Source organism: Galendromus occidentalis, unplaced genomic scaffold, assembly GCF_000255335.2.
Source record: "Galendromus occidentalis unplaced genomic scaffold, Mocc_1.1 scf7180000077430, whole genome shotgun sequence".
Classification (NCBI taxonomy): Eukaryota; Metazoa; Arthropoda; class Arachnida; order Mesostigmata; family Phytoseiidae; genus Galendromus; species Galendromus occidentalis.
This window is the reverse complement of record NW_003805418.1, coordinates 374,740-395,532: the sequence shown is the minus strand read 5'-3', so window position 1 is coordinate 395,532 and position 20,793 is coordinate 374,740. Positions and strand designations below refer to the sequence as shown.

Below are 20,793 nucleotides of genomic sequence, written 5' to 3'. Positions count from 1 at the left end.
AATCAGAGTCTGCGAAGCTAGCGATCAGCGTCGAGTAGACAGCTCTGATGGAAACATGTAGAAGGAACGCGGAAATACATTCGGGGAGAGTAAACGCTGGAACCGCAGAATCATTCTCTGCACCGGAGAGAATCTGCGCTCGATTGAATCCAGACAAGGCGAGCCGCAAACATTTTCAGCAATGACAATGCGGGATTTCACTTCAAGAGTCTCGATTCGACTCCGGCTGCCGCCGCCATCGTTCGTATCGCTGCTACGAGACGTTTTCCACTTGTCATCGTCCTAACGTTCCCGCTCCGAGGGCGAGTCTTCTGTTTTGTCTTCTGGGAGCTTTGCTTTCGGTACGAATTCGACTTTTGTATTCAGACTCACGGAATTCCGACCTGTCCCTACCCGATGAACGTTTCTACGGGAATTTCAGGGCGAGGAACATCCTGTGAGCTCACAGGCAGACTCTTCTCTCAGCGGGCAGGCGGGAACGACGGAGAGCTTTCTCAGAATTTCCGTAGGATGGTTGGGGACAGTAAGAGTCATCATCGAGTCCGCAGGCGGAGGAGCGAATCGCCGGGATTTCTACAATACTAAATCGATCAGCTCACTTTGACAGGAATGCCGCCAAGCGTAGTTTCTGAATCGAGCATGCCTACATGTTTCGAGGCTTCGGTATCTCGAAAATCTTCGCCGCCCACAGCGAAAAGACCCCTTGACGTGACGGCTTCGAATGGGGGACTCGGATTGAATCAAGTCACCAAATGGCTCACCGCACTTTCATCGATATTCGTCCTCGTCGTGCTTGACTGAGCCGAATAAAATGAATTATGCAGGCGATTCGGACCTCACATTCAACAAATCAAAACTCGATCTATGCTTCTCGCGATTAGGATATAATAGCCCTCTGGTGATTTTTCCCCGATGAATTCTTGGTGACGATCATCGAATACGTTGTTATTACTCACAGATTGGGATCGTCGACGTATTTTCCCGCTGCCATCCCCGCATTGTTAACCAGAAATATCGGCGTGAAGTAATTCCCACGAGAAGTGAAGCTCAGTCAAAACAAAGCCCGTCTCCGCCCGTAGATCCACATCAGCGGAAGCTGAGCTGCTGCCTAGCCACTCAGCGTCGAATCGAACACCCTGCCGCCTTGACCCTGAGCATCGAAAAGCAAAATCGAACCGTGGATGTTTCGCCAAGGCTCCGGAGCATAACACAGCGCGTACTTCTGTGTGAAAGTTCTGGATGCGGCAATTCTGTCCCGACGGGCAGCATCACTGGCGAGTAGTAGCCCATCGGAATTCGGCCGCGATATATTCAACAAAGAAACGTGAGCATCTTTATGCCCCACTCAACATTCTCGCACGGCAAGATGGAAAGCAGCGACGTACAAGCATTATCCCTCGATGAAACAAACGAAAAATCACAGGGGGAAGAAACAAGACGGGCGTAACGCGGAGGTCATCGTGGCTCGAAGAGCGTAGTTTTCCTCGATTCTGGCAGTTCCTCGAAACGCTCTGATCGTAACCGACTTTTCGCATCGGGAGTCGAACTTCAGGATTCCCGTCCGACGATCCAAGTTTCGGACGAAGATACGGACGGAGAACCGTAGCTTTCGCGGGACAATCTGCGTCGGTATGCAAGTATTCAATGAATATTTTCATCAACTGAATCAATCACTCGAAAACGGACGTAGGACCAAGACGGTGCGTTGAGAATCTTTCTGGCGGCGCGGCGTGGCGGCTTGCGTTCCTTCTGCGTTAATCCGCGATTCGCGCCGCCCCAGAGGCAACTAAAAACCGCTACCGACTCCTGACACGGTAACAAATCATCGGCACATCATCGACCTAGAACAGTCAAGAGGTGTTCCGGCTCCGCGTCGGCTCATGCTAAGCACCGGATCGCGCGCTCGATTTATCGTCGTAGTGGCGCATGTCAGCGCCGTCTCAACCTTGACCGAGATGCTGACAGGTGAAATTCAGGGAAACCGTCTGACGATTCGAGATCTGAGTGGCGCGAAGGAGTTCGGTCATCCAACTTTTCTCTACAGTATCAGACGCACGGCGAAAATCCGCGGTACAAATCCGCGTGAAGGGCGACGCTCCGCGCGAGTAAGAGACAGCTCAATGATCGAGGGATACTACCGACTGAGAGCTCGCGTCGAGACGAATCGAGCTCCGATCGGTACGGAGCGCTCAACTACGTAGCGAATATGATTTCGATCTACGCGGGAGACGCGACTCCACGCACAGGCATGCTTCGGAGCAGATGACAGATCAAGTCCCCAAGCTTCATTACGCGATCAGCGCGAAGGTTGAGGGAAGCTCATGGAAATGTAGGTTGATGAATTCTTGTCTGGATATGACCTCCGGAGGCAGACTCACCGTCGTTTCCGTTTGCTTCCGGATGTTGTCCACCGGATCGAACGACAGCGAAGCATTGGAAAATCCGGAATTGTCAACAAGTGGAACGCCGGCTGCTCCTCTCTTCCATGTGCTGCCGTTCGCCCTACCAGAAAATCACTTCGGAGCGGTCACAAAACGAACACCACACAAGAGAACACTCATGGAATAGTTCATTGGGAGGTAGGACTCAGAGCGAGCTCGATTTCCTCCATCTCGTTCTGAGGCTAGGTCCCTTTCGTGTTCAAGGAGCTCCAGCCGCTGTCGAACTACCACCAGACGAGCCCTCTGCCTGTTGTTGGCTGCTACAGTAACTTCGTGATTCACGCGGGTTGCTACGGAAACCGCTCAGGACTGGGCAAGGGAAGGGCAGCTCGGCCGTCGCGGAGGGTAAGACTTCTACTCAAAAGTCTGCAAACAGCATCAAAACAAGAACTGACTGAGAGTCCCGCGCTAATGTTTCTCGGCTGCGATTCTAATCTCTGATTTCGACGTCCGGCGATCCGTGAACGAAATCCACGGCGGCCGCACGAACGAATCGTTCGTTTTTTGCCTTTCACTTGTTTTCCCGCGCTGCATGCTGAAACCAGAACGGAAGACCCGACCTCCATAGTTCAGGTACTCGATTGACCCGAGTACTCTCAAGCAATAATTGTGCTTGACTTGAGAGAGCCAGTCTTGAGCCCCGTGGTCGAACTCTCTAAAGTTCTGCGGGGCTCGAGCTGCTCGACGTGAAGCGACTCAGAGACGCTCTCATGCGCGAGATCAATCCCGAAGGACAATATCCCGGTCCGTAGGGGATCGGGGATCGGGTCAGAACAGAGGAGGATGCGGATATGGGGCGAGGCCAATTGCGAGGTTTCTGAACCTGAGTCATATCTCGAATTTATTAGCTCGAACACCTTGCTTCACCTATTCTCATGATGATCTATTATGCGTTGAGCTTCCCGATATCCTGACCGAAGAGCCCCATGTACCGTCGAAAAATAATTCGGATCGGTCGCTTCTCCGGCGAAAAGTAGCAGTGGGGTCTGGAAATAAGAGGGACTCGGATATGGTAACACGTTCTCTGGTACCGCGACATCCACGGCGTAGAATCGCTCGAGCTTCATTAGGCCTCAGACAGAAGATCAACGAAGGCGCTCTTAGCTAGATAATTACCCCATCCGATGACTCGCAGATGGGTCTCTGGAGTTTTTCGACAGGATCGAGCACATCATCGAAGCTCAATACCCTGTGGCTGTAGGCGCCCTTGACGTAGGGGTTCGAGCTCCAGGACGACCGGATAGCTTTAGAGGGTCGTGACACATCGAAGACTTGTCCAGCGAATCTACGAGGAGAACGAATTAGACTCGGAGACCTCTATTCATTCCTTGCAAATCACCGGCAGTCACGCTTGAGATCGTATTCGTACCTCTTCAAGAGAGCGTAGCAACCATCTATTACGATTTCATCCGGGAGCGCCTCCATCGCTTCGGCTTCGCTTCCGCCTATCCAAGTGAGGAGATAGTTGTCTGTGTGATTCACTTTTTCGAAACCGTAAATGCCTCGGAGGAACTCTCCGTGAACCTGGATTAGGGTATCAGAAAACACTTAATTGAAGGTTTTCCTGGCCCCCGACCGACTCGCATTTCATCAGGATATTCCGATGCTCACGTATGAGCCACTTCTGTGCAGATGATGCGCGTTCGAGCTCGAAAGGCTCTCCCAGGTCCCAGATGCTCCCTGTGTGCTTGACGGCCGGTTTCTCCCCTCTCTCAACTAACCTTGAAGAACTCATCGTCGTATTCTGGCCAAAGGATCTGTAATCCTAGCGTGTCCGGGGCCCAGAATGGCTTTTCCCAGTAGAGAAAAATTTTGTCAATCGTGTCGAAACCGAAGCAGTCGATAGCCTAGAAATCCCGGAAGGGATGCGTCCGGATTAGCCTCTGCGTTCTTTTCCCTACCTCATTTCGTGATCATTCAGCCTGTGTCCCATGAGCTTCATGAGTCTCTATGTCTCAGGAGTTCCCGCCACGCGCTCCGGGAACATTGTTGCTCTCACCTCTAGTTTATACGATGGCAGCGCAGGTCGGACGTCGAAATCTCGGAGGACTCGGATCGAGGGCGTGAGGATGGTGTGGTTGCAGGTGAGAAGCTCTCCCTTCTCCGTGACAACATTGAGAATCTGTGAGAAGATAGAATTCGAGCATAAACCTCTAAGGAGCGACGGACTGGGATGTCCAAATCGAGGTAATTGACTCCGTAGAGCCCTGATTCTGGAGACTGACCTTGGACTTCTCCGACCACTCGACGTGATTCACGGGGGTCGATAATCGTACGCTGTCTCCAGGAAGGGACTGTAGAATCGCTCTCGTGAAGGAATCGAAACCATTTTTGAAATTAACGTAATAATTTCCCGAGCATTCCTTGTAATGGCCGAATCCTCTGCAAAGTCGAACCACATTACAAATCACGGAGCTTTCGGAACATTCTGGTGGTGACTTTCATTCATGGTATATCAGACGGACTCGGCACAACTAGCCATGCTTTCTGTGTAAACATATGATCCACGTCGCCAGGCTTCTGGGCGAATGTCTGCGCGCCAGATGTGTCGTCGAAACATCTGCTCTCGCATGTTTGAAATTCCGCATAGGCGTAATCATGTTCGGTCAGTTCGTTGAGGGTGCCCCAAAGATGATTGTGGGATACCGTGTTTTTTCCCATATAGTAGCTCTCAGATCGATTCTCGGAAAGTAACCCCGTACCTTATAGATAGCTTGTCGATGTCTTTGCAAGCATTGTCGACGATCTCGAATTTGGTGAACCAATCCATTACGGCTCTCATGACAGAATCGAAGTCAGGCCCCCTTGGTCTACTTTCTTCGAAGCGGGTTCGATACAAGTCGCCCATCGATTTAAACTTGACGGTTTCGCCTGGAAATGCCGAGATGGAATCAATGAGAGCCGATGGGTGATCGGAGCATGAAGCAACGGATCTCGCTGTGGCCTTCCGACTGACGAAGGTTTCCCGGTTCCCCGATCATCAGTCTTGACTCACTTTGCTTAACGGCCGAGTCGCCGATTGAGAACACTTCATCCTGTACATCGCGGAGAATCCCGGCTGCGGTCTGGATTGTTTCTTCCAGCACCGCATTTCCGTCCGGGAGAAGGAATATGCCTGTAATTCCGAAATCTGAAGTTCCTCCGTCCATCGATTCCTGTATGGATTCACACAGAGGATCAATCGGAACCGGAGCCCAGAGAAGCTCGGAACCGCGTACCTTTGCCTTCGAAGGAGCGGTCGGTTTTCGAGTCCGTCAGCAGGTCTTTCCTCAGACAGTACTCATGGAGAACATTATCTTCCTCGCCATGCACCCACTGAGCTCCGAGTTCCAGACGGGCGTCCCCTGCAAAAACTGGATTCAGCTGCGGGGAAATTCTCAGCAGAGAGAACATTTCGGCTTTTTTCTCACGGAGTTTTCCTAGGTTTTCAATACTCACCTGCACGATGCGTTCGGATACGGCCACCTGCCTCGCTGTGCGCTTCCAAAACTTTGAATCCGATGCCCGCTTCGTTGAGTCGCAAGGCTGCGCCTAGGCCCGCCGCTCCCGCGCCGATGATGATAACGTCGTGGTGGCTTCGGAGATGACAAGACTCTGGACCGAGTTTCTCGAGCACTTCGGTCGATGCTCCCGACCCGGGCTCCGCGCTCCTATCTGAAACTCGAACACGCTCTCAGAAAACTTCTCGACGATTCCTGTGAGAGAGCTCTGTATCCTTCTCCATACTCGAGGATCCAGAACACCCTCTCCTCGAGCTGTGAAGGCCTGCAGGAATCGAGACTGCGTACAGGACCGCGCTGTCATTGATTGACATCATGCACCTTTACGGAATAAGCCGGAAGCCCTCGACCTTGTTCTACAGCGTCGAGCTGTTTCTTCTCTTTCGGAAACCGAGGTGGGCTCTGAGAGGAATATTGTGTTCCCCGACGCGACTCTGATGGACTACCCCTGGTTTCGCGGATGCGCATCCCCTCCCTGACCGACTTCCCCTCTCAACAGGATTCTCGTTCTTTTGCGAACTCGTTCTTCAGGACGCTGGGCTGCGTCTCGATAGGTCTCGAAGAGCTCCGACTGCTCGGGGAATTCAACCCGGTATCGATCAGAATTATTGTTTTCCGACTCGCCCACGCGGGGGCCGAGCTCCACTCTTGGGAAGCAATAATTGAGCTGACCGGAGTCATCGACCTTTGTTCCCTAGTGGCATCGTCTCGAGCTGAGAGGAATCCTTGTCACTTTCGGAGCATTCCCGCCACGCATGTTTTCGAAGTCCGTAACTCAGCAAGATATAACCCACCCTCTGCTTCCTGCTCCTTCAGCGATTCTGGACTAGACCACGAGGAGCGCTGCCCGCTCGATTCTCCGGATGAGTTCCCTTTCGGGGGACTGGCGGCCAGAGGAAGCTGTGTCTACGCCTAGGCTCATAGCTCGTGGAAACGACGGAAGCTCCGCAGAATGCCGAATAGAGAAGACGAGCATCTCAAACGGCGAAATCCGATCACACGTATTGCCCCGCGTATGGGGCAAGGGATATGGATATATGGATTCGAGAGATACACGTCTCAGCTCTCTGGACAGGCGATGGAATCAGGTCAGAGTTGCCCGTTGAATGGGTCACGCGTTCATTCAGCCCAAACATCACTCTTTCGGAACAGGGCGCGCGAGATTCCCCGGTTTTAGCAGCATCTGCTGGCTCGAGAGGGCTCCCTTGTTCAAGGAACAAGTTTCCGAATCGAAGAAAATTGCACAAGGCGAAGAGGCTCGCTCTTGCTTGACAGCGGCAACATCAGACACAACACGAGGACCGAGATTGAAGAGTCCTCGCGATTATTTACCGAATGTCGCCATGAGCCTCACGTCTGTTGCTTGTAGATGAACATCCTCATGCAAATTTTCCAATGTCTCGACAGGCACCTTCTCAGCGGTTCACCTTTCGATCGGGACTATCTCATCCCTGCTCGTAGAAACAGCGTCTGTGTGTTATCGGAAGATTCTATTTGTTTTGGTGCGGAGACGCACGCGCCTATCTGATCGCCTATCGACATCACTCAAGAGAAGAGCGGGAATCCCGATGAGACCAACCGGCGCTGCTGAGGAGAGAGGCCTCGAATTCGGAGGAAATTAAGAAAATGATCTTCCAACAAGTACTTTCCAGTCGAGAGATCTCATGATCATTCCTCTGGCCCAGGGTTCCTCGAGGGCATTGTTCGGAATCTTATTGAGGCGGTGGGGAGTCGCTCCACGTTCTCGATTCCTAGACGAATACTCGCGCGAGAGGATTGAATCCAATCACAGAGTGTTAGAAGAATCGGAGCGCCTTCTGGAGGGAGTTAGCGAGCGTAAGGAGGAAATTGAAAAAACATGCGAGGGGTAACTAGCCAGTTTTATTTGAATCAGCCGAGAAACAATCGCAATCTACGAGCGTTTCGAGATTGCTCAACATGCAATGCGAGGTCCTTCCGTGTTCACTTACACGTAGACGACCGGACACTGCTCGGATGCTCCTGAATGTACTTCAGGATACGTTCCGCTTCTCGTTGGCCGCTCTCAAAAGCACCGTGAACCGTCGAGAAATGCTTTTCCGAAGTTGCTTCTCCCGCAAAACAGACAACCGGTTTCCCTGCGGCTTCGAGGGGTTTCGCTAAAGTGGACGGTAACAAGGGGTGCGCGCCATCTTCATCACAGGCGGTGGAAATGTAAGAGTAAGAGCCCCTTGAGAACGGATCCGAATACCAGCTGGATCTGCAATGGAAATACGGAAACCTCATCGGTAGTTCATCTTTCCCCAGAATGGATATCAATGGGAGATATTTATTTTTGCCCCGGGCGGGGGATGCCCTCCCGATCAGACACATTTCTGACCTCTGAACAGCGACTGGAGCCGGCGCTCTTCTCCCAAGGACCATGCTGAGAACTTCATGGCACTTCTGGATCACTTCCTCATCGGAGTCGTCTTCCATCGAACAAGAGCTCTCCCCGACAGCCCACGCTACTAAAACATTCGGGTGTCGTTCTACTGAATTAAAACGACTCAAACAGTGAATCCTGAAATTTCGAAACACTCACTTATCAGGGCACACACTGACGGAGTTGACTTCGGAGTTGAACAAGCAATTTCCACGCTTTCCAGACTCCGATCACGATTACATCTATCGGAAAACCCCACCTCAGGCCGAGTCGGCAGTCCAGTAACAGCGTACTCTGACTTACCAACTCCTCTCCGATTCTGCTACCTCGTCCTTCCAGAGTATTTGAAAAGAGTCGCCGTTCTCCCAGAACACATGCTTGCTGTCGAACTCGAGGTAGATTTTGTTGCACACCCCGAACCCAAGCGCTCCGATCGTTTGACGCTTCTCTTCGGGGAGTTTCGGCGAGAACAATTCAGACTCCCGATGCTTCAAAACACCGAGCGGAATTGTACATATCACGAAATCGAAGGTTTGCTCGCCGAGGGTCGATGTGACCTGCCGACAAAAAGAGAAATGCTAACCGGAGGGAGAAGTCGGACCTGGCTCATACTCGTCGAATTCCGAATCAGGAGGAAACGCGGAGCCACTGGCCGCACGAGTAAATTACTTTGGCCGCTGGCGTTGAGTAGTCAATTTTCGTAACTTCGACTCCGAGGTTAATTTTTGACTCTGGAATACCCTCTGAGAGAACGGAGAGGAAGCCTTTGTATCCGCGCGGGCCCAGGGCGGTAACGGGGTCGCCTCCGAGCTCCTCATATTCGCCTGGAAATGAAGGCATACCACTTTCACGTAAGGGGCGCAGGTTGGTCACGGACACCATACTGATCAGGGACGAGGCGCTAGTGATTTTACCGAAATATTTGGCGGATACTCTTCGAGCTTCGCCTCCATTGATTTCGTTCTCATATCGCACAACCCAGTCGAAAACGGAACGGATCGTCTGTGGGAAAAGGCGCGTATAGTTGTACATCAGACTGATTCTATGTGCCCTGAGCAGAGTCGACCGGAGGATCTGGCTCGAAACTTCTCTGATCGGTCATTCCAGATACCTGATCAACTGATATCGTAAGATACGTAAATCAGGAAGTCGTCTCACCTTCTTCCTCCCTTCATCTGTCTCTTTGCTGAGCCAGTCACTCTCGATTCTCTTCTCTAGAAAATCATATAGAGAGCGAGCATCGAGTTCTCGGGATGTCTGGGAGCTCTGCAAGTGTGTTAAGCCCTGAGTTGAGTGATCGTTCCGAGAAGTACCTTTCGTTTGAAACTTCGATTCTTTGCCTCACCTCCGCAGACTTCGCTCCGATCTCTTCGATGGCAGCCTCGCAGTAAACCGCGACTTCACGAGCGAGTTCTGGAAGGCGAGGCATCAATACATATATGCTTAGGTGAAATCTAATCACGAGAATTCATGTTATCGGATCGGGGAAATCACCGCGAGGATCGAACCGTTCTGAGTTTCATCAAGTTGTTGCCAATGGTGGAACCTGGCGTAAAGTGGATCCTGCACATCACTGAGCAAGCCTTCGCTCTCGCATATCTCGAAAACGGGATTTCCGAGCTGACCGTGAATCCATTGGGCTCCGAATTCTAATATTGGCACTGCAATGAATCGAGTGAATCAGTCGAGATCCCCGAAACGTTTCGAATTCGCTGCATCAAATCCACGGAGCACGTCCTTGGTCCCTACAATTGATGTTCTCTTGTTTGGTGAATATCCTCCCTCCTATTCGATCGCGAGCCTCGTAGACTCTAACGTTGTGAATCCCTTCGCGTATGAGTTTCCTGGCGGCCGAGAGACCTGCAGCACCGGCACCGATGACGAGGACTGAGGATTTCATCGGTGACTTTGTGCGGTTCGCTGGGAAGCTCGATCGCCCCGACGAGAATCTGAGGGAGACAAGAAATCGTCAATAGAAACGATGTGCTGTCGATTCTCTTGGCCTGCCACCGTAGGGAAAGACCGCCTCGGGGCTTCCGTGCTCAAGCTCCACGCAGTTAGAGCGACCGATCGGATACTCAGCTATCGATGGACTTCCGAAACGGAGAGGAAAGAGGAGCACAATCAGGCCGTGGACACGAATTCCTGATTCGATATCCCTGATGGATTAGGAGTGTCGCGCTTCCCGTACCGAACCTAGACTCACTTGACAAGCTGCATCAGTCTGGGGCCTGTTTCAAGCAATCTCAGACAATTTCTCCGGGAATCCTCGCAACTATCGTAGACATAAACGGACGCCGGCGCCGCGACGCGCGTTTCGGACGATCGAACGGAAACCGATCGATGAAAAGTCGAAGCTTTCACAATCGACTGCTATCGCGTGCCAAGTCACTTCCCAGAGACGCGGGATTTGAAAAGACAGTGACAGATGATTCGAAATTTCTTTCGCTAGATGCGGAGGTTCGACCGGCGGCATGGGTCCACTGAATGAGTGGCGACTGCTGACTCGACTACTGACTGTAGCTCATGCCGATAATCGACGAGATTAGCAGTGCTCCAGCTCTATCGATACCTCGCGGTTGGACTGCGTCCCGGAGTTGTACTTTTCTGAATCCACTCGTAGCGGTACTTCCAAAGTCCGGAGAGAACCGAAAAATAACCCGCTGCCAAATAGGATCGACACCACTCAGCAGCCGATTACCGCCAAGTTCATGTGCTCTCAAACTTTCGGCTCCTTCTCAAGAAGGTCGGGGACCCTTCAACACCCGTCAAGGAAATTCGCGGGCCGGCTACCCGCGGGTGCACCCCTGAACCCGACCGATTCTCTCATTTCGATTTCTCTAATTCTCAGATGGCGTCATCGAACTCGGAAACGCAAAAAGAAACTAGAATAATTTACGCTGAGCCTCCATATTGCAGGAGAGTTTGCTCCTCGTTCGTACACGGCGAATTCGGGGCGACACCGGAGCGCCTCTGAGATTCACTTCTAATTAAGAGGCTGCAGCTCGAACTGCTCACGGTTTGATGCTGCGCCTTACAATCAAAGATCGAGGAATGCGTCTCTGGTCGACCGCCGGATTTATTGGAGCCCTAGAACCACCCGCGGGACCATCCAATGATGAAGTATTGGGGGAATAGGACCATGAGGAACGACGCATTCTCGCAATCAACTTTCATCGTGTTAAATTACATGATATGTACAGATATACACAGGAGAGAGCTGAAGAGACATAGCTGCACTCAGTCAACGGCCTTCTGCCGCCAGTCTAAGAACTCAGCGAATTCCGCTTCATCGTCAGCGTCCATCGGAGCGGCTCCGTCGCTGACCTCCACTCTCTTCATGTGCTCTTTGCGAATTTCAAGTTCCCGGATTTTTTCCCATTTCGAGATCATTTCGTCAGCTTCGTGGAGTTCACGTTCGCGCATGTCGTTTTCTTCGTCGATCTCCACGACCTATAAATGGATGAAATTGCACCTTAGAATCTCAAGCGCATCGAAAGGCCCGCTGACAATTGTTGGAGGATGATCGAAGGAGAAACCGCAAGCTCACCTGTTCACTCTTGGAGCCCTCTTCTCGGAGTTCTTTCTGGAACATTTCCCATTCGACCTCTTGAGGGTCTTTGTACTCGATGTTTCGAGCTTTGGCGTCCAATTTGGGGTCATCGAAGAATCCTTCCGGTAGAACTGATCCGTCTTCAGACAGCTTCGCCGATTTCGCATCGGGCTGCTCCTCGGGGGGAGAAGCGGGTCGTTTTAGCGTTTCGGCTTGTTCGGTGGGCTTGACCACTTCTCCATCGCTTTGTGACGGGGAAGCTTTGAGAGGGTTCTTCAGAATCGATTTCGGCGCCACTTTCGGAGGTTCAGGAACTTTCTTCACAATCGCTTCGTACTTCTTCGGTGCCGGCGGCGGCATGGACTTGGCTGTTTTCTGAGCGCTGACATTGCGTTTATGCTGCGCGCTGATCTGGTGGGTTGACCAATTTTTGATGGAGACTCCAGGGCACACTGTGCACGTGATTCTCCCGCTGGACGAGATTTTCGCGAAGGGACTCTGCTGCTCTGATCCAGAGCTCATCATTTTCTCCCGCATCAAACGCCGGAGATCCTCTTGGTTCCCAGCCATCGTTCCGGAGAAATGCACGAATTTTCGAGTATGCTCTCGAGCTGCCCCTGGAAGTCGATTCCGCTGTCCACTACCGATACAAGGGAGTCATCGATGAAGCATTTTTCCTGGGACGACAATCAATTCGATCGGTTGCTCACTGATCGACTAGTTGTAGGCCATGCACCGGACCCTCACCGCGACAATACGCTGCATCCGATTTCGCGCGTGACCACTCGATGACGCATCTCTACCGACAGAACTCTTGTCCCCCCGGGATCCCGCGGGATGATTGCCGCAGAGATTCGTACGACTCACCTTCTAATTTCACGCACGTTTTTTTGAAGATGTTTCGGTCTGACAAATTCGGGCCGCCAGGTCCGGATGATGTCCAGACTAGATGCCTCGCGATTCTAGGGAATGAGCGGCTCTCTCCCTGGGGCAATTTTCAGAGACTCCCCCAGGAATTTCGAGGACTGCGACAGCCAGAACCAGTCGACGTCGCGAGGGCGCTCTCCAAAAAGCGGATTCGGCTCAGAGCTCTTCGGAAGCCGTGCTCGAGAAACACAGTCGCGCAAGGGTCTGGCGCTTGTTTACAAACACGCAGACGACAGGTTTTGACTTTGGTGTCTCTTGACGGGGTCAGTATTTTGGTTTCGGTGCTAGCACTCGAAATCTTTCTTCCTGAACTCGAACGCAAACGCTTCGTTACCCGACGGAATGGCGCTCATGTTGCGTTCAATTCAACTCGGTGCTTCACAGACGAGGAATGTCACGGTAAGATCTCGATTAACCCTTCTGACGCGCAGTAGCGGAGGTAGATGCTGCATAGTACCAAAATCGAAACATACGGCTTCAGAGTACGCGAGAGACTCCTAGGGTGGTCGGTATTCACTTTGATAAAGTGTATTGGAGACGATGAGCGTTCGATTCTCTCCAGACGGGGGCCGTTACCCGGGCTGCGGCCGCCGCTGCGGTACAGGAGAAACCCGAGTTGAAGAAAACCTTCACCGTCTACCGCTTCGACCCTGAGAAGAAGGGGGATAAACCTCGGATGCAAACATACACCGTGGATCTGAACCAATGCGGACCCATGGTTCTGGATGCTCTCATCAAAATCAAGAACGAAATCGACCCCACATTGACGTTCCGCAGGAGCTGCCGTGAAGGTGTCTAATCGAACGTCATGAATTCGGAATTTCGGAAAAATTATATTCAGGCAGCGGCATTCAAAATTGACCTTACTGTCAATTCTATAGGCATCTGTGGTTCGTGTGCCATGAACATCGGCGGAACTAATACTCTGGCATGCATCTGTAAGATCGATAAAGATCCCGCCGATCTGAAGATCTATCCTCTACCCCACATGTGAGTCATATACTGCGCGGACACTGAAAGATTGCTGGAGATACGACGGTCCGGACTTTTCAAATAGCGCGTCCTGGTATTCAAGGTACGTCGTCAAGGATCTGGTGCCGGACATGTCCCTCTTCTATGCGCAATATCGCTCCATTGAGCCCTGGCTTCAGAAGAAAACCCAGGTCGATTACGGGGAGAAGCAGAACCTGCAGAGTGTCAAGGTCTGAGTGACGGAATTTCGACCCATGAAGATATGTATGATCCAACAATTTCCTCGCTGCTCGAGCGAGAACAGGGACTGAGATCTTCTCGCTGAAATGTTTCCGAATCATTCAAGGACCGCTCCAAGCTCGACGGCCTATACGAGTGCATCCTGTGCGCTTGTTGCTCGACATCGTGCCCGTCTTACTGGTGGAACCCTGACAAGTATCTGGGTCCGGCTGTTCTCATGCAGGCCTATCGCTGGGTCATCGATTCGAGGGATGAAAATACCGCGGAGCGCCTCAAACGGCTCCAGGATCCATTCAGCGTCTACAGATGTCACACCATCATGAACTGTACAAAGACGTGTCCCAAGGTTTGGATGCCCCCCAAAGAATATTGAGTTATCGCTGGTCAGATCAGATTTGTTCACAATCGGTGAACAAATGGTTTTATGGTATGCCTCGCAACGACGACTCGATAATCGGAATATTTTTCTGTCTGTAGGGTTTGAATCCCGGCAGATCCATCGCCGAACTGAAGAAGCTGATGTCCGGTATCGCGAAGAAAGGAACACCGGAGCTCAGCGGTACCACCGCCTAGATAATAGTGATCTGAAACTTCCATCTTAGTCTGAGATAAGATTTCCGCTCTGAGCCCCGGGGCAACGATCACTCCGCGGAGAGTGACTCACAGAAGTGATAATAATTTTAGGGACGAAGACATGAGACAATAAACCGATCTTTGAATCTCGACTAGATATTTCAAGGGTCGTCCCTGTGAGTGTACTCGGGAGGATGGAACGCGAGCGTCTTGGTTCGAGCTGGAGACCGACCCTTGCAGTCTGAGCATAGACAAAGACGGAGCTTGCGGGAACCTCCTGTGCGATACAGGATGCCTGATCGACGGCCTGCGAGAGAGCACCGACCAGGCTCGGCGAAAAGTCGCACATGCAATGCTTCCCGGGGATCCCTTGACGCCTCAAAGGGAGATGGCTTCCCCTCCGAGCAGCAAGGAATCTGAATACCAAGCCTATCTGTAGTTCCGTTACATTCAATCTCCAGGACATGATTGACAGAGATTACCAGCGACTCACAGATTGGTCGCAATAGAGACCACAGATTGGCGAGCAGTATGAGCGGCCTGCAACATAAAATTCTATTTACGAGCAGTATAATGAATGGGAGAAAAATCTCTCTTGCACGTCCTCGGGGCGATTCTCACGGCGACGTGCGATTCGTGAAATTCGTAGATTCACCCCGCGATGCTGGCGGGTGGCAACTTTCGGCCCCTACCTAGCTCTTTTTCGAAAACGATTCTGCGAGGCGCCGCGCCGTCCGCAGAGGAGGTACCGTTGCGCCCCTTGTTTCAGAGCTCCGTATCAGCCGAAGAGAGGGTTGGGCTCCCTCCATTGCTGCCGCGGCGCAATTTCGTATTTAAGATAGAATCGGAAACACATTCGATCCACTCAGCATCTGCACTTCACGGTCTCACTGGAAACATCGACGTGCAATATACCCTCCGCTCGAGCACGGCTTCCGAAGAGCGCTGAACCGAATCCGCTGTTTGGAGGGTGCCCAAACGACGTCAACTGGTTCCGGCTGCCGTAGCTCTCGAAATTCTTGGAGGAGTCTCTGGAAATTGCCCCAGGTGGGAAGATCGGAGAGAGCCGCTCATTCCCTTGAATCGCGGGGCATCTAGTGGACATCATCCGGACCTGGCGGCCCGAACTTGTCGCGCCGAAACATCTTTGAAAAAAGTGCGTGAAGTCAGAAGGTGAATTGTACGATTCTCTGCGGCAATCATTCCGCGGGATACCGGGGGGACAAGAATTCTGTCATCGAGTGCTCTCGTACGAAATCGAATGCAGCGTGTTATCGCGGAGAGAGTCCGGTGCATCGCCTACAACTAGTCGATCAGTGAGCAACCGATCGAATTGATTGTCGTCCCAGGAAAAATGCTTCATTGATGACTCCCTTGTATCGGTAGCGGACAGCGGAATCGACTTCCAGGGGCAGCTCGAGAGCCTACTCAAAAATTCGTGCATTTCTCCGAAACGATGGCTGGGAACCAAGAGGATCTCCGGCGTTTGATGCGGGAGAAAATGATGAGCTCTGGATCAGAGCAGCAGAGTCCCTACGCGAAAGTCTCGTCGAGCGGGAGAATCACGTGCACAGTGTGCCCTGGAGTCTCTATCAAAAATTGGTCAGCCCACCAGATCAGCGCGCAGCACAAACGCAATGTCAGCGCTCAGAAAACAGCCAAGTCCATGCCGGCGCCGGCGCCAAATAAGTACGAAGCGATTGTGAAGAAAGTACCTGAACCTCCGAAAGTGGCGCCGAAATCGATTCTGAAGAACCCTCTCAAAGCTTCCCCGTCACAAAGCGATGGAGAAGTGGTCAAGCCCACCGAAAAAGCTGAAACGCTGAAACGACCCGCTTCTCCTCCTGAGGAGCAGCCTGATACGAAATCGGCAAAGCTGTCTGAAGACGGATCAGTTCTACCGGAAGGATTCTTCGATGACCCCAAATTGGACGCCAAAGCTCGAAACATCGAATACAAAGACCCTCGAGAGGTTGAATGGGAAATGTTCCAGAAAGAGCTCCGAGAAGAGGGCTCCAAGAGTGAACAGGTGAGCTTGCGGTTTCTCATTCGATCAATCTCCAACAATTGTCAGCGGGCGTTTCGATGCGCTTGAGATTCTAAGGTGCAATTTCATCCATTTATAGGTCGTGGAGATCGACGAAGGGAACGACATGCGCGAGCGCGAATTGCACGAAGCCGACGAAATGCTCTCGAAATGGGAGAAAATCCGGGAACTTGAAATTCGTAGAGAGCACATAAAGAGAGTGGAGGTCAGCGCAGGAGCAGTTCCGATGGACGCTGACGATGGAACGGAATTCGCTGAGTTTTTAGACTGGCGGCAGAAGGCCGTTGACTGAGTGCAGCTGAGACTCCTCAGCTCTCTCCTGTTCATATCTGTACATATCATGTAATTTAACACGATGAAAGTTGATTGCGAAAATGCGTCGTTCCTCATGGTCCCATTCCCCCCATACTCCATCATTGGATGGTCCCGCGGGTAATTCTAGGGCTCCAATAGATCCGGCGGTCGACCAGAGTCGCATTCCTCGATCTTCGATTGCGAGGCGCAGCATCAGAACCGTGAGCACTTCGAGCTGCAGCCTCTTGATTAGGAGAGAATCTCAGAGGCGCTCCGGGGTCGCCCCGAACTCGCCATGTACGAATGCGGAGCAAACCCTCCTGCAATAAGGAGGCTCAACGTGAATTATTCTAGTTTTTTTCGCGTTTCCGAGTTCGACAACGCCATCTGAGAATGAGAGAATTCGACTCGGTTTGGTTCAGGGATGCATCCGCGGGAAGCTGGCCCGCGAATTTTCTTGGCGGGTGCGGAAGGGTCTCCGACCTGCTTGAGAAGGAGCCGAGAGTTCGAGAGCACATGAACCAGGCTGTTGAGAAACAATCGTGCTGTTGACTCTTCTACCAGCTTGAGTGGATCGATGATGACCCTATTCTCATCTCCGAAATGGATCACCTGGGAGGGATCAGTCTGCTTCAGGTAGATGTCCTAGGAGCTAACCCCTCCCCCTCGGCGCAATGATTGCCCGAACTTTCCTCCACAGTTCTCCAGGGGTCTGCGTAGTAAGGGGCCTATGCGAGCTAGCCTGTGGAGGTGGACGCGAGACGTGCTGACGCAAGCCTGACTCGAGTTCGAGTTGTCCTTCGAACTCATCGGGAAGCTGAGGATAGCGCCGCGGATACGCCGCTGACTGAGAATCAGCGCTCCAGCGCAACTTCCCGGAGTACTTCAGGAGCGCCCCGAACCCGATGGCTGTACCCACGCTCGGAAGCTTCCATTGCCCGTGAGAAGCCGGTCCGATACATACCAATCCGAACCATTCCCACCCTGGTCGTGAGCGTGAGACAGAATCACCGGTTGACATCTGAATTCTTGATCGTCCGTACCCATACGGGAGAAAAGTGGAAGCGATCCTTTACATCTGAAAATTACAGTGTCTACTGCTGGGTACTGTATCGGCATGGCCCGGACAAGCATCAATCTCGAGATGGAGTCACAGTTTGGGTATTCCCACACTCTGGGAAAGTGGGAAAGATCTCGATTCTGAACTCATCTCGCTTGAACAAATTAATTCGGCGGCAGCGATTGTTCAAAACATTGCTCCAGCCGGATCTCCGTCCAATGATATGCCCGTCTTGATTCATGAGGGTCTCCCTGTCCGATAGAATTCGAGGAGGAATCGAATTATGGATGATGATTGGAGAATGCTGATCCTTGCCCGATCCGTTGACAATACCCGCCGCAATGTCGAGTCGAGTATGAGTTCCTGGGGGAACTTCTTTCATCTGACTTGCTCGCTCCGAATGTGCATCGAACTCCGCCAGTGCATTCGATCCACCGGCGAGCGAGGCCAGGCTTCGGCTTGCAGTCTCTCTAAGAAGTTGATCAGGGGCGCTGGCAGGGAATCGATTTTCCTTGGAGACGTGCGTTCTCCATGACAGTGGCGAGCAGCTGTGAAGACGGATAAGTCTGAGTCCCCTGCCGTCGTGACCGGGAAGATTTCTAATGTACGATGCGTCAAGGAAATGGAAAATGCTCTTTCCATGTGTGACTACCCATTCAACTTCCATGCTCGAGTGAGGGTTGAGACTCTGCCTCTCTTGTGAAGCTTTTCTTTACTAAGGCGGAAATGATGGTTTTATTGATATGTCACACCGGATCTTGGGTCACCACGTACGCCGTCGGGACTGGCTTCGCGAGTCATTGTCGACGAAAGATTCCCAGAACCGAATCGAGATGAAAGCCACCGATTTCCATCGGCTGGGTTATTCGAAACTCAGTCGGTTCGACTCCTGTCTTGAACAATGAGATGTCAGGAGGGATGAGTACTCGACGGAGTACTGGAGCCCCATGCTTTCAGAAATGGCAGCCATCTCCGATCGGCGTCTGACCAACATTTGAGCAGATTCATCCCTCAAGACGCTTCCTTCACCCGTCGTCGGAAAACTTCGGGAACAGGCCTGCGCCGTACTGCCTCATTCGCGAGCCCTCAGGTGATATCTCGGATCGGGAGGAGTCCACGACAAAATCGATGTGCGGAATCCCCCGGGGTGCGCCGTGGCCGTTGATCGCTAATACTCATGATGATAAAAACCGGAACAGAAACTATTCTTCCCGATCACGATAATCCTTGTCACGAGTTACTCAGCGAAGCATTCAAGTTCAATAACCCAGTGGACACCCCCGCCAAGCGACCGCTTGTCCCGGCGGCGAGTGGTCAGAGCTCACTACCTCGGAAGCTTGAGTGCTCAGCCTTGATAGTGATGAGAAACCCAAAGATAAGGAAGGAAACACTCCCAGGTCCTTCTGACCACGGAAGCTCTCCCTGTGGAATCGACTTCGCTGGCAGAAACGCTTCTCTTGCTGAGAATCTGTGACTCGGCTTCGGAGGTCGGCGCGAACCTCGTCGAAATCATCAGCGCTCGCGATTCGCGATGTGCCGATTCGTGTGAGCATTCGTTCGCCTAGCAGAGGAGTGATTCGATGCGGCGCCCTCGTCGATTCGAACTCCATTAGCGCCTTCGACGCCTTTAGCCGCGGGGTCGGGTTGTATGTACATTCGCCCGGGTTCGGACTCACCGGATTTCACCAAGGGCGGAGGCCGCTCGTGAAAGTCATTTTAGATTACTTTGCTCGCTGGGGTATTGGATAACGAGATCGGGCGCTGATCCGGATCGGAACCCGAATCTCAAAAGGGTCCATCGATCTCGTTTCGCTCTTGTGGGACTCCGGTGACTTCAATTGGACAGTTATGTCTGAGCCGAGATCCTGTGTCTTTTTCGCGGAACCCTGGCGAATTTTCGCAACAAAGTATGCTTTCACCGAGTCGCGATTTCTGGGAGGACACGGTCCACGCTCAATAGACCCCCGGTTGTGCCCGCGCCGCGGGTCTTTGATCGAATAGCTCATCGACCCATCGGGGTCGCCTGTGCCCACGTCGGCGTCGCGACGTCGCGCAAATCCTGCAATGCTTCCCGGGGATCCCTCGACGTCTCAACGGGAGATGGCTTTCCCTCCGAGCAGCAAGGAATCTGGATACCGAGCTCATCTGTAGTTTCCTCCCGTACAATCTCCAGGACATGATTGCCGCACGGATTGACAGAGATTACCAGCGATTCACAGATTGGGTGCAATAGAGACCACAGGTTGGCGAGCAGTATAAGCGGCCTGGAACATCGAATTTTATTCACGAGCAGTATCATGAATAGGAGAAAAATCTCTTTTGCATGTCCTCGGGGCGATTCTCACGACGAGCTGCGATTCGTGGAATTCGTAGATTCACCCCGCGATGCTGGCGGGTGGCAACTTTCAGCCCCTACCTAGCTCTTTTTTGAAAACGATTGTGCGAGGCGCCGTCCGAGATTTGGACTCTACACACCCCCTCTCTCGTGGGCGACAATCAAACTCGCTGACGCGGTGCAGAGGAAATACCGTTGCGCCCCTTGTTTCAGAGCTCCGTATCAGCCCAAGAGAGGGTTGGGCTCTCTCCATTGCTGCCGCGACGCAAGTTCGTATTTAAGATCGAATCGGAAACTCATTCGATTCACTCAGCATCTGCACTTCACGGTCTCACTGGAAACACCGACGTCCGATATACCCTCGTTCGAACGTCCCGGTTTCTACGTCCTTACGCTCTACCCGCATCGTCTCGTCAGCCAGGAGGAAGTCGGAGAACCGCCAAAAAT

At 52.3% G+C, this 20,793-nt stretch overlaps 4 protein-coding genes across 4 annotated transcripts; 2 read left to right on the top strand and 2 right to left on the bottom strand.

Annotated features, from left to right (window-relative positions):
- Positions 1-3,304: 3,304 nt before the first annotated feature.
- Positions 3,305-10,245, bottom strand: LOC100905530 (uncharacterized). The gene is made up of 19 exons (XM_029111297.1): positions 10,080-10,245; positions 9,854-10,006; positions 9,691-9,758; positions 9,504-9,611; positions 9,260-9,347; positions 9,015-9,169; positions 8,649-8,902; positions 8,301-8,483; positions 7,912-8,180; positions 5,880-6,095; positions 5,660-5,785; positions 5,437-5,556; positions 5,144-5,312; positions 4,667-4,823; positions 4,441-4,563; positions 4,163-4,288; positions 3,811-3,965; positions 3,558-3,726; positions 3,305-3,496 (listed from the first exon to the last, which is right to left on the bottom strand). Exons 1-19 carry the CDS (start codon positions 10,243-10,245, stop codon positions 3,305-3,307), a joined length of 2,997 nt encoding a protein of 998 aa, XP_028967130.1.
- Positions 10,246-11,511: 1,266 nt separating this feature from the next.
- Positions 11,512-13,002, bottom strand: LOC100901918 (zinc finger protein 830). Its single transcript, XM_003742726.1, has 3 exons — positions 12,766-13,002; positions 11,896-12,515; positions 11,512-11,798 (listed from the first exon to the last, which is right to left on the bottom strand). Exons 2-3 carry the CDS (start codon positions 12,466-12,468, stop codon positions 11,586-11,588), a joined length of 786 nt encoding a protein of 261 aa, XP_003742774.1. The 5' UTR covers positions 12,469-12,515; positions 12,766-13,002; the 3' UTR covers positions 11,512-11,585.
- Positions 12,931-14,767, top strand: SdhB (Succinate dehydrogenase, subunit B (iron-sulfur)). The gene is made up of 6 exons (XM_003742725.1): positions 12,931-13,224; positions 13,388-13,616; positions 13,707-13,815; positions 13,901-14,027; positions 14,144-14,383; positions 14,515-14,767. The coding sequence occupies exons 1-6, from the start codon at positions 13,168-13,170 to the stop codon at positions 14,608-14,610; spliced, it is 858 nt and encodes a 285-aa protein (XP_003742773.1). The 5' UTR covers positions 12,931-13,167; the 3' UTR covers positions 14,611-14,767.
- Positions 14,768-16,038: 1,271 nt separating this feature from the next.
- LOC100901635 (zinc finger protein 830) lies at positions 16,039-16,990 on the top strand. Its single transcript, XM_003742724.2, has 2 exons — positions 16,039-16,639; positions 16,737-16,990. The coding sequence occupies exons 1-2, from the start codon at positions 16,067-16,069 to the stop codon at positions 16,947-16,949; spliced, it is 786 nt and encodes a 261-aa protein (XP_003742772.1). The 5' UTR covers positions 16,039-16,066; the 3' UTR covers positions 16,950-16,990.
- The last annotated feature ends 3,803 nt before the right edge of the window (positions 16,991-20,793 follow it).

Excerpts from the sequence above, each read along its gene's own strand:
- LOC100901635 (XM_003742724.2), top strand. The coding sequence starts at position 16,067 with ATGGCTGGGAACCAAGAGGATCTCCGGCGTTTGATGCGGGAGAAAATG. Across the intron at positions 16,640-16,736 it reads AGGGCTCCAAGAGTGAACAG|GTCGTGGAGATCGACGAAGG; the intron begins GTGAGCTTGCGG and ends ATCCATTTATAG.
- LOC100901918 (XM_003742726.1), bottom strand. The coding sequence starts at position 12,468 with ATGGCTGGGAACCAAGAGGATCTCCGGCGTTTGATGCGGGAGAAAATG. Across the intron at positions 11,799-11,895 it reads AGGGCTCCAAGAGTGAACAG|GTCGTGGAGATCGACGAAGA; the intron begins GTGAGCTTGCGG and ends ATCCATTTATAG.
- SdhB (XM_003742725.1), top strand. The coding sequence starts at position 13,168 with ATGGCGCTCATGTTGCGTTCAATTCAACTCGGTGCTTCACAGACGAGG. Across the intron at positions 13,617-13,706 it reads CCGCAGGAGCTGCCGTGAAG|GCATCTGTGGTTCGTGTGCC; the intron begins GTGTCTAATCGA and ends TCAATTCTATAG. Across the intron at positions 14,028-14,143 it reads AGAACCTGCAGAGTGTCAAG|GACCGCTCCAAGCTCGACGG; the intron begins GTCTGAGTGACG and ends GAATCATTCAAG.
- LOC100905530 (XM_029111297.1), bottom strand. The coding sequence starts at position 10,245 with ATGAAATCCTCAGTCCTCGTCATCGGTGCCGGTGCTGCAGGTCTCTCG. Across the intron at positions 9,348-9,503 it reads CAGATGAAGGGAGGAAGAAG|ACGATCCGTTCCGTTTTCGA; the intron begins GTGAGACGACTT and ends CTTTTCCCACAG. Across the intron at positions 3,727-3,810 it reads TGCTACGCTCTCTTGAAGAG|ATTCGCTGGACAAGTCTTCG; the intron begins GTACGAATACGA and ends TTCTCCTCGTAG.